Below are 11,807 nucleotides of genomic sequence, written 5' to 3'. Positions count from 1 at the left end.
CCCCACCATTGATCTGCACCCCCCCAGCCCCGTCCCTTTCCCCACCCCACCCATTCCCCCACATGCATACTTAGCTGCTGGGGTGTGCGCCTGCATGTGTGTGCCTGCATCTGTGGGTCTATGTCTGTGCCTATGTCTGGGGGACTGGGAGGCTGTTGCGGGGGGAGTGAGGGGCACCAGCAGGGTTGAGGAGACTGTGGGGGAGAGTGAGGGCTCCAACAGGGCCAGGGGGGCTATGGAGGGCATTTAATTTTAATCACAGATTTTGGGGGTTTTGTCAGAGAATTTGCGATTTGCTTTTTATCAGGGAAAGCCAGAATCCGTGGTCACAAGGCATTTGAATTGTCACACATTTGGGTTGTAGTAGGCTATTGACAGATGTTACATTTGCAGCACTTGTAAGAGTTGAAGGGACAGATGTGTGACTCCCCTGTAGTGCTATGCTTTATAGTGTGACATGTGATGTCTAAACCAGGAGTAGGCAACGTTTTTTGGCTGGAATGCCTTAAAACCCACAATGTCTACCCTGGAAGGTGCTGGAGTGCGGACATGCTGGAGCCCAGAGCAGCTGTTTGCAGTTTCCTGGCTGCAGCTGGCCCACAGAACCCGGTCTGTTTGCAGCAGGACTTGCAGCCTCCCAGCTGCCTGCTGGGAGCAGCCTGAGCTCCCGGGGCTGGTGGTGATGTGCTGAGCAAAATGGCCTTGTGTGCCATACTCGGCACATGTGCCAGGGGTTGCTGACCCCTGGTCTAAACAGTTGTTTGTAGTACTGCAGAGGGTATATTGCTCCCTAGCATCCCACAGTGCTTTGCTCTTCTTACCTCTCCTCCAAGGAGAGAAGGCTGCGGTCGGCTCAAGTGGCACCCTCCATTCCCAGACCCAGCTGTCCAGTGAGTGCAGGAGGCAGACCAGGCTTGTTCATACGGTTCAGAGCAGAAATGCACCTGGGACCTGGGATTACAGCTCTGCTTGCAGGCACCAGTGCTGCTACCACAGCAGCAGCAGGTCCCCCCATCACTGGCCTGCCTGGTCCCCCTTTCCCTGGTGAATGCAAAAAATAGTAGGCTCAAACAAGGAGATGCACTGTCACCAGTGCCTTTCAGCTTGGTGCTTGAGAAAGTTATGAGCCACTGAAGGAGGAAAAGGTCTGAAGCTGAATGGACTGTGCCAGCTTTTTGCGCATGCCTAATAGGAGAGGAAATGGAAACGGCACAAAAGAATACAGAGATCGTAGTCAAACGCCAAAAAAGCTGGGCTAGCTGTCAATGCCAGGAAAACTAAATACATGGTCACATCCAGAAATAAATTTCAAGATCACAGGAACATAAGGATAGGGAATGACAATGTGGAAAATTTAGGAAAATGGAAATATTTAGGAACAATCAAATATTGAGGACAATCAAATAATTGAAGAAATCAAGGCAAGAATTTACAGTGCTATTATATGCTTGTTGAACCTGGATAAAATAATGGCATCAAGGAAAGTCTCAACAGACCTTACACCCCAGCTTTATAAATTGTTTAACCTGTTCTTTTTTATGGATGTGAATCCTGACACTGACAAAGGCAAATGGAAGACATCTGCAGTATTTAAAAACAAGGTACAAAGGAAAATATTTGGTGCAGTACAAGGAAACAGAGTATGGAGGAGTAGATGTAATCAAGAGCTTGTGGACCTTACAAAAGACCTGATGACTTGAACAAGAGCACCAAGAATGAAATGGGTTGTCTAATTGTTCTGTGCACCCTCTCTTACTAAAGATTGTCATTTTGATGATGGTCATGTTGGTCCAGAGAGCTTATGAGAGCTCTAAATGGTGGACTTGTTCAATTCCATATTCATCTCTGCAGAGGACCTCCTGACTTCCACTTAAATTGGTGTTGAGACCCAATCCCAAACCATGAACCCTGGGGCTCAGGGACCGAGCACCAGCTTAGCCCTTCACTAGGCTGCAGCTCACAAAGGAAGGCAGACTGACAAGGAAAGCCCTCCTTCCCCCCGCCCCCTGAAAGGCCTTCCACTGTTGGCCCCTGACTGGATGTTCCTCCCTATATAAGGCTGCTTGTTTTCTGGGGAAGCTGTGTGAATATCAAGACTCCTGCTGCCATTGGACCCTACCCCATTGTTCCTTTGCCTCCTTGCTCTGCTTCTAGATTTGATCATACATTGCTGACCCTGCTCAGACTTCAACTTTTGCTTCTGCCTCATGGCTCAGATCTGATCTGGCTTTCTCCTTAACCTTGCTCGGCCTAGCATTTTGACCCTGGCTTAAATTCTGGCCCGCTCGCTGCCCCTTGGTTCTTTGGCTAACAGTGTGTACAAATTGCCAGTCCGACCACCTACTCCGTTGTTCATGACAATCCATTAATGTGCCTGAGATTTCTCTTCATTCAACCCTAGGTCAGTATATGGGATGGCTTAATTACTAAATATTACTAAATATTATCTAAATATTAAGAAGGCTCTGAGTTCTGAACTGAATAATAAATCTGTAGATCTCCAGAATATATGTAGTTTATGGAAGTTATGCTAGGGGGGGCAGTCTACTTCCACTCCAGAATTGTCAGATTGTATTGGACTGCATGCATACCTGATATGAGCATGCACATGATCTGAATACCAGCCAAATTTGAAGTTACACTCTACAGGATCTAAAATGTCTTGCTTTATATGTGCTGGAAATCTCTTCAACATAGAAGGGTATGCAAGGACCCTTAAAACAGCATCCATGCCTTCAGTTAATACTGCTTCTTGGAGTTAGGCTTTAGAGTGGATCTCATTTAGAAGGATAGAAGGAGTAGAGACCTATCTCCCGATGCAAGATTCCTTAGACCTACTTTACTTAGGTCTACAGAACTACTTTCATGTACATATTTTCAAAGTAATAGTAATTATTGGAGCTAATGCATTGTGAACATTTCTAACTATTACCTTTTTTTTTCCTTAATAGGAACTTTAAAAATAAGTATCAAGTTATACCAATTATGAATGGATTTAGATCTCTGCACACCTTTTTTTTCTTTTTCTTTTTTTGGCTATCAGGCCCATGTCAGCAAACTTTAGGATGCACACAGCTTTAGTGTTTTGGGTTTTTTTCTATATTGTTAATATCTAGTTCATAGTAGTAACTACAAAAGCTTTAAGCTTCTGGGAAAGCATTAGCCATGTAACGTTGCATATTGTGAACTGGGCTGTGTATCTTTTTATTCAGCACTAAGGACAAATGTAAAATCAACTAATGACTCACAGCTGTGAATCTTTGGGTAAGACAGACATAACACTTGAACCTTTCCAAGAATATCAGTGATTAGGAACCTGTTCACAAATGTCCCTGGACAGAAGTGTCCACACACACGCTTCTAAGTATTCTCATATTTTATGGATTGCATTGCTGCTAAAATGCCACTGCGGGGTGGGGAGTAGAGTACCCAGACCATCATACCTTCTAGGGGTCTATCCAGAGTTTCTCCAGATTCCCCTAGAAAGGGAAGAAGGATCTGGATTAGGGCAGGGGGTTGGAGTGGAGGAGGTTGTGAGGTGTCTGGAGACTCTGTGGCACATGGTACCCAGGGGGCTAGATGGTCTGAGGCTCCCCCAAAAACTCCCGTGCGTGTGGGGTGGAACCTTCAGGGCTGGGATAGCCGCTGGCGTGCAGCCCAGAGCAAGGAACAACACTTAGTGAGCTAATTCACGTTGAGCATGGGATTGACAACCATTCTGTTCTATTAAGTGACCATTGCGGAATGGCTTTGTTTTCCCCCCCCACCACCACCCAGCAGATGACAGGGCTTTACTGTTACAGACGCAACCACCCACCCACCACAAGCAGGGGGCCACAAAGCTCGCATCCTCCCAACCTGGCAACCTGCTCCCACCTCAGATAAGCCTGGGTTCCCTGCCCAGATTCTCTAGCAGGGAAGTTAAACTGTTGCACAAGCTTTCTGTTTCCCTACCACTGTGGACTGTGGTCTCTGTAGTCAATACATCTTTCAGCAGTAGAGTCTTGATTGTATCTCAGAGTAGCCCCATTGCCCTGCATGGGTTTTTAGAGGCAGAGTGGTGTAGTTTGGGATTCCCAGAGGACTGACCAGATGCTGGGCATAATGGGCTGTGTCCATGTGTAGCATTGAACCAGTTCAAGGAGGACCAGCTTCAAATACTACTTGTTTATCTCAGTGTACTTTTGAAATGTTCCAGGAAGTTTAAACTAGTCTAAAAGGGTCTCTAGGTCTAGACCGTTGGGGTTTACAGTGTGTTTAGGATGCTCTAAGAAGTATGTCTATCCACAGCCTTTAGGCCTAAAAAGCTAGTACTTACATTAATTTCTAATTTACTATGTAAGCGTAGAATTAAGCTTTAGGTTTTTGAGTGATTGGACTTTGAAGTGTTAGAAATATAAAGAGGATGTGGGTATGGAGATTTCCAAAGAACCAACTATCTTAGTTGGAAATAACTTAGAATTGCACTCCTCTAAAATGAAAATAGCCTGTTTCTTTTCTTCAGACTTGCCAATGTGTTATACAAATTTACTAGCCAAGCATACAATTAACTTTAAGCTGATAATACAAAAAGTATTATATAGATCTTCAAAAGCTAACTTAATTTAAACCTTGACATCCAGAATTGACAGATGGTGGTCTTTGGCTAGAGTTCAAGAAATCACATAACTATATTGATTTGTGAAATTTCAACAAGCAGATTTTAAGAATGACTTTAGCCTGATAAATAACCTCTTTGAATATACTGTATGGGCCAGATAATGTGGATTAACAGTATGTATGTATGATTAGATACAGAAAACAATTTGTGTGTAAATCATATACTTTACAATAGATATGTCATATCTACATTAAAATCTTTCTGGCTGCTTAAGGTTGTTGAAAAGCTTTAAGTGAATTTTCATATTTGAATAACTTTGTTTGGGCGGGCCCCAGGTCTTGCTCTTTGTGCTTGATGTAGGGAGGGGATGGGGCCTGGGCCTGGTGTGTGGGGTTCAGTCTGCTCTGTACCACTTACTGGCCTGTGGCAGGGCCAAAAGGTTAAGCACCCCTGCTCTCAGTGCTTAGAAATATGTTTTTAATAATCTGCTCCAGAATCTTTGCAAGTATCAAGGTTAAACCAACCAGTCTGTAATTTCCTGGATCCTTCTTTCTTTTTTAATAAAGACAGGCACTATGTTTTTGCTCTTTTCTGGTTGTCCGAGACTTGGCTATCTTTAAGTTACCTTTTTTTGCATGCAGAACAATATGAAATAGTTAATGCACCAGTCCTTACAGTGTGTCAATATTGAGTTGTACTGAAGTAGGTGTAATGGAAAGTTTCCCTTCTTTTTTTTTTTTTAGTTCTTTTAAAATGTAGTATGAGCAAGACCTGAAACATTTCCATTAAAATCCTTAACCAATGGTGAGAATAAATTCCTAGCATTTCTCCTTTCTCCTGGAAGGTCTTGAGAAGAAAACAATCTATTGTATAATCTCATTTTTTACAGTTTAGTTTCGTATATGAATAGTATAGTTTTTGGATGCTGCATACAGCTTTACTGGGCACTTTAGGGAAGCTTTGTTTTTCTTGGATTTTTCATCACTGGCAAAAAAATTATCTAGAAAATCTGGATCACGTCAAGACTTTTAAACTTAATCAGCCTTGCTTTTAATCTTCAGGATCAACTGTACAGACAAAAGGTACACCAAATTAATGTATCTGTTACTGTTTTTCTCTGACATAGCAAAGATGACATTACAAAAATAAGGAAGTTTTAGATTTAACTTGTTCTATTTGTATCTACACATTTTCACTTGTATCAAAGAATTCAATTGCAGCATTTATGCCTTCTTATTTTGTGTGCAAATATTGTTCTGTGTAATTTAAGTCTCAGTCCTTTTTAAAGAAGCATCCTTTCTCAGTAGTATGTTGCCTACATTAATTTAATTAAAAGTTAAGTAGCTATTTGTTCCTTGGTATTAAATTGTTTAAACTTCTACTTAATCACATTTGGAAGAGCCTGACTGTTAATGTCACTTTATTTGTTAATGTCATGTCTCTTGTATTAGAATAAACTACAGACGGATGGTGCAAAGAGAAACCTTTTTAGATTTTTGACCAGTGTTTTCTGTACCCATAACCTAGATAGCTAAAGTTCCCTAAATGTATTTAATGATGTAATCTGCTCAATCCTTTTACCCTTGGGGGAAAAAGGTATTGCAGAATATGGAAGCAGCTAGTACCACCATATGTTTTATGTTCCCCTGCAAAATCATTCATGTTGTCAGGAGCACGATCTAATCCAGTTTGGTTTGTGGTTACTTGCAGGTAGGCACTCTGTAACCATTCAGATCTTGTACTTATCTGTGTATAAATAATTCACTGATGTTTCAAAAACTGTTGGTTTCTATTTTTAATGGAGGTAGAAATTCCAGCTCTCTGGTAGTGCACGTATTTTTAATGGCTCTCCTGTTTTGAATAGGATGTATGCCAAACTTTGCAGTGATAATGTAGTGGTGTTCTCAGAGTACTTTGTGGCAAAATTAGTGTTTATACTGTGATTGTGCTTACATGAAGCTAAGATGTAGGGTGGAGAAATAGCAACTAGAGGGGAAGCTACTCTGTAAATCTATTGTGGCTTCTGTTTTATTGGTATAAATCAAAGGTGTCAAACTTATCTGGTCCCACAGGGCTGGATGAGGGACTTGGGGCTGTTCTGTGGGCTGGATAGGGACCAACCTTCTATGATGCATCTAGTGTATGTGGCACCGAGTCCAGCCTGCACACTGCATGCAGCACTTGCCAGCCCTGGGGTTTGCTTTGCACATCGTACGCAGGCTGTACCTGGTTCTGCGCAGCATGGGGTTATGCTGGGGTGTGTGGGAGTCTCAACTGGGCCGGGTCCCCTCCCAGCCCAAGTCCCCAGAAAGGGGAAGTTCCCTACAAGATTACGAGGGGCTCACCCGGCTCGGACGTGCGTATGCGCCTGTCTCGCCTGCTGCGACTTGCTGTTAAGCTATGTTTTGTTCAGTTGGTACGGTGTGTACAGTCCGGGAATGAGACTCTCGTCTTCTTCAGAGTCCCGTTATCCTGAGGGCTCCTCCACCCCTACACCCTCGCCCAGTCCTCCGGTAGGGGCTGTCCGCCCTGTCCTGCTCTGTTACTCGGGTGGACCGTGGACCCCGCCAAATAAATAAAATATAGTCCATAGAAGAACGGAAAATCCCGGCCAAGGGTCTGGCCCAGGTTCGGGAGTCCTTGCTCCCCTCTGGGTCTTCCCCCGCTCCGAGCGGCTCCACCCAAGCGGTTCACCAGCCGTGACCCGAAAAGAAAAGTAAGGCGGGGAATCCTTCGGCCCCTGAGCCTATCCCCTAGTCACTCTTCCCCGGCCCTGATCCCTACAGGGCTCATGCCGTACCCTGCGGCCCTCTTGCTTCTTCGACCTTACTAGGTCTACTGCCCAGGGTACGGATCCCTGTCTCGGGGTCCTGCTTACCCCAAAAGGTCCAGGTGCTCTGTCCGCTGGCCCTGGTCCACTGGGGTGCCTTCACTCCGGCGACGCTTCTGGCCTTTGCAGCGCCTGCTTCCGCCGCCTTGGGCACCACCGCCTCCGGACCCGTCCCTCTTTGCTCTGCTGCCTCCGGACCCGTCCCTCTCGGCTCCGCCGCCTCTGGACCCGTCCGCACCGGTGCTCCTTTTGAATAGGCCCGGGTTGCCCCGGTGCCTCCCACTTCCAGGTTCCTGTAGGGTTCAAATTCCCGCCGCTCGTCGCTGGCCACACCACGCGAGCGGCGTTGGATTGCGTCGACTCGGGATCCCTCTGAGCTCGGCACCTGCTCTACTCCCTTACATGGGGCATGTGTTACATGTGATGCCTGCTCCACACCAGCTATGTGCACTAGTTCTGGGGTCTCTTTGGATTGGGGGTCCAGGCTGCCCATGTGCACCGGAGCCGGCGTGAAGAGCTGTTCCAGTGGGGCACCACATGCCCGGGACCAACCCCCCTTGCTGCATGCAGTACCAGATCCAGCCCACACACCATGTGCAGAGCAAGTCCCAGGGCTGGCACATGGTGCACACAATACAGGAGGCCAGCATGCAGCTCCCCACCAGACTGGCCTTGGATATTCTGTCGCATCCCAATCTGGACTGGCCCCAGAGCCAGCATGCAGACCTGGTCCAGCGTGGGTGCCACACTCCAAATGGAATCTGCGCTGTTTGCAGTATTTGGGGTCATCTGAGACGCATGGGTTGGATCATACGGCTCCACAGACCAAATCCAGCCCATGGGCTGTATATGACACCACTAATATAAAAGCCTGTCTTTTGTGTGTGTGTGTGTGTGTGTCATACATCTTTTTGTGTAGCTGTATTTTGTTCTAAGACACAGAGGCAAAGAGAACCCTCTTTATCAAAGATGACCAATGTGGAAGCTTGAGGAAGAGTTGTCCTATAACGATGTATAAAACACCGTGAGGCACAGTGTAAGAGCCAGCTGGCTAAAACAGAAGCACAAACTGCCAATTTGATAAGGTCAAAACATGAAAATAGCATACGGAAGATGCTCTTTTCCTTTGGTCTTAGAGGCTCTTTCATCAGGACTTGTTTCTGGTGAAAATGTTGAACCTGGGCATTATAAAGCAAAAGAATTAGTTTTAGTTTTAAAAGCATATTCTTGTTTCAGAAAGGCAGACACTTATGCCTTTTCTTGAGGTACAGAGTAACAGTAGTAACCAATAGAAAAATGGACCTACTCAGTGACGGGTGTGTTGAAGCAGACAACAGGTATATACTCTTACGTTAACCATCTTTGGTCTGATGGCTGTGCTGAAACATTGAGGTGGTTCCTGTTTATAGTACTGATATTTCAGCCATTACAAGAAACAAAGATTTGTGTTCATGCTTATGGGTAGGGACCTACCAAAGTCACGATTTCGCATATTTTGTGAATTGGTGGGGAGGGGCAGGGAATAACTTACTGAAAATAAAATGCAGGCTTCCCAGTCCCCAGGGTGCTGCAGCACCCCTCCAGGGCAGGGAACTGAGGAGGGAGGGCTGCCAACAAGGTGGCTGCCACATTCGCCCCTGGCTGCTGATTGGCTGCAAGGGCTGCCTGTAATGTGGTTCCCGTCTCCTGCCACCAATCACTGACGAGGGGTTTGGCCGCATGATGGACAGCGCTCGCAGCAAAGAGGGGCAGGGACACTGGAGCCCATCAGCCAATTGGGGGGGGGGGCCACCATGGTCCATGCACAAAATGGCTGCCAAGCCCTCGTTTTGCCCACAGAATTGGTGGGCAGCCACCTCAAACTAGGTAGGTCCCTACTTACAGGTATTTGAAGACACTCCTAGCTCGTGACTGGAAAGCAGGAGTCCCCAGTGCAAGTACCTGCCATTAATGAAAGAATTTAACTCTTGAAAATACCATGTTTTCCTTTCTCAGATGTGAAATATCATGGGTCCAATATCAGCCCTGCTAACCTAGACTACAGTAAAGACACTGTAAACCATAGAATTGGCACTTCAGTCCCTAGGTAGTCAAAAAGGACTTGTTGATGAAGACTTTTTAAAGTGAGCTGTAGTCAACTTCCATTTTCCTTCTAGCCTCTAAGCCCTACAGAAGTAGCCAAAAAACTACTTCTTCAAATAATGGATTTTCGTAGCCTGTGAGAGTTATTGGCAGTTTTTTTCAACACGGACAAGAAACCACTGTGTCCATGCCTACTTCAGGTACCTGTAGTTTATGTAATTAAAACAAAGGTTACAAATATTGAATACCAATATTGAACATTCCTCTGATCAAAAGTACTTTTTCAAGCAAAATATCAACTTGGAAGTGAGTCCATATTAAGAGCTAAAGTAGCTTTAGGGAAAGTACTTTTAAGGTAACTACTGGCACCAGAAAAATTACTTGGTTTGTAGCACAAGTGGATTGGTAGCTGTTGCATTACCCGTTTGCATTAATCCACTGTCTTCATCTAGAAATTATTCTTATAAATTCTTTCTATTCCTCTTAGGTTCAGACTGACAAGCTAATGGCTGGTGAAAAGCAGCGCACGGCACTCTGGGAAGCATTTCTGGAAGAACAGCAAAACAAACAAGCGGAAGTGAATGAAGAGCACAGAAAAGCAATGGAACGCCTTAAAGAGCAATATGTTGACATGGAGAAGGACTTGGCTAAATATGTTTCTTTCTGAGAACTTTCCTTTTTCAATAATACCTTTTTTTGTTCCAATACACTCGTGTTTCAGACTGTTCAATATTGAGGCTTTTTCAGAAAGCCTATTCAAAATGGCAAAAACCCCACAATTCTCCTGTATAACAAGTTTGGTTTGGGAAGTTTTACATACCTCTAACTTTAAGTGCCTCTACAAGCTTTGTTTTTTCAGGATGACTAGAGTGCCAGTATTTCTTAGTTTGTGGGGCAGGTGGAACCACTATATCAGTTCAAGAAGTTGCAAACTGGAATTCTTTGGCTTATGAAGACAAAGTTGTCTTGTGGGGGAAGAAAGCCCAATAGAGTCTTTACTCTGTCAGTCCAGAGCCAGAGCTCCATCCCAAAAGAGCTAGGTACCAGTCATAAAAGGCAGAGAATGAACAAGCACATAAATTCCACTCACTAGCTTGAAAAAAAACAGCTGGTATTGCAGAATAGAGTGAGTGCATTTTGAAAGTTCAGTGGTGAAAGACCAAAATGTATTAAGCTCGGCTGCAGTTATGGTTGTATTTTTTGGATATGTATGTTGTATGTTTTATAAAGTAGTGGTTAAGCATAAACTGCTCACTCAATAGCAAACACACCTTAAGAGATCTTGGGCTACAGTGACTCCTCTGTATGACTGACTCACAACTCTTTAGCTTTTCAATTCTGAGCAGCCAAAGAAGACAAAGGGTGACTTTCAAAAGTGCATCAGTCCTTCCATTTGTATTTTATTCAGTAAAATGTTTAAGTATTGGTCATTCTGGTGGCACTCTCAGTATTGTCTGCTTTGTTCAAACCTACTACCTATAACCTGTTGTAAAAAACCTTACAACAGTTGGGGAGAGATCTCAATCTCTGTTTTTGTCAGTAGTGAAAGTGGTATTAAAGGTGAAACATTTACAGTATTACTTTGTGTTCTTATTAACGCGTAGTATGGGACTTGTGCAGCTCCTGTCATTACTGTTCCTTTTACCTTATTTGAAATTGACATTGAATAGCAATATCATTTAAAGAACGTAAAGCTTAATTATCCTTTTGTAAACCATGTAAGATGAAATGCAATAACATTGATGAAACTTGATGCAAACTAACTTGAGGTACAGGAAATTTTCTCAAATATTTTAACTACTATGCAATATAAAATAGAAACTGGTAAAAAAAAAACAGTCTTTGCTCATTATCTGTGTTGCAAATGCAATATGCTGACAATGGTTGCTTGTGTACGTTCATGGCTTGGTGTCAAACGTCCGTTTCTGGCAGCATGTTGATAATGTGATTAAAGTTAGCAGAGGAGATGGAATAAGTATTTGAGATTTCTTTCAATAACACTGAATTCCTGCCAAACTGCTCTATCCGCTACTGTGGTTCTGACAGCTTCATCAATCATTGTCAGGTACCTGGACTGCAAAGAGCACTTGCCGATACAGAGGCATGCTGGAATGTTGTTAATTCTCAGTTGTGGGTGGAAAAAACATAAATGGATCCAAAGTATCCCACACATAAAAAAAAGTGAGGAGAACTTCCAAACGAAAGCCCCTATTAACTGCAAGGTGACTTCTGGAATGATTCTAACCATTTTATAGTCACTGATGAATTGATACTGTAACAGAGTATTCTATAAAA

General features: G+C 44.0%; 1 protein-coding gene and 1 long non-coding RNA gene across 2 annotated transcripts in view; one reads left to right on the top strand and one right to left on the bottom strand.

The window, feature by feature from the left end:
• The window catches only part of BLOC1S5 (biogenesis of lysosomal organelles complex 1 subunit 5), a 30,010-nt gene extending 18,526 nt beyond the window's left edge, over positions 1-11,484 (top strand). Inside the window, exon 5 of the mRNA XM_019522380.1 lies at positions 10,000-11,484. Coding sequence (XP_019377925.1) covers positions 10,000-10,179 — 180 coding nt within the window. The 3' untranslated portion in view covers positions 10,180-11,484. The remainder of the gene's footprint in view (positions 1-9,999) is intronic.
• On the bottom strand, positions 5,764-8,036 carry LOC109301302. The gene is made up of 2 exons (XR_002098498.1): positions 7,833-8,036; positions 5,764-6,852 (listed from the first exon to the last, which is right to left on the bottom strand). It is a non-coding gene; the product is annotated as an uncharacterized LOC109301302 (long non-coding RNA).
• Positions 11,485-11,807: the final 323 nt, after the last annotated feature.

The sequence above is a fragment of the Gavialis gangeticus genome, unplaced genomic scaffold (genome assembly GCF_001723915.1).
Source record: "Gavialis gangeticus isolate Ggan-Ray unplaced genomic scaffold, GavGan_comp1, whole genome shotgun sequence".
Taxonomy (NCBI): Eukaryota; Metazoa; Chordata; order Crocodylia; family Gavialidae; genus Gavialis; species Gavialis gangeticus.
This window is presented reverse-complemented; position numbering and strand designations above follow the sequence as displayed.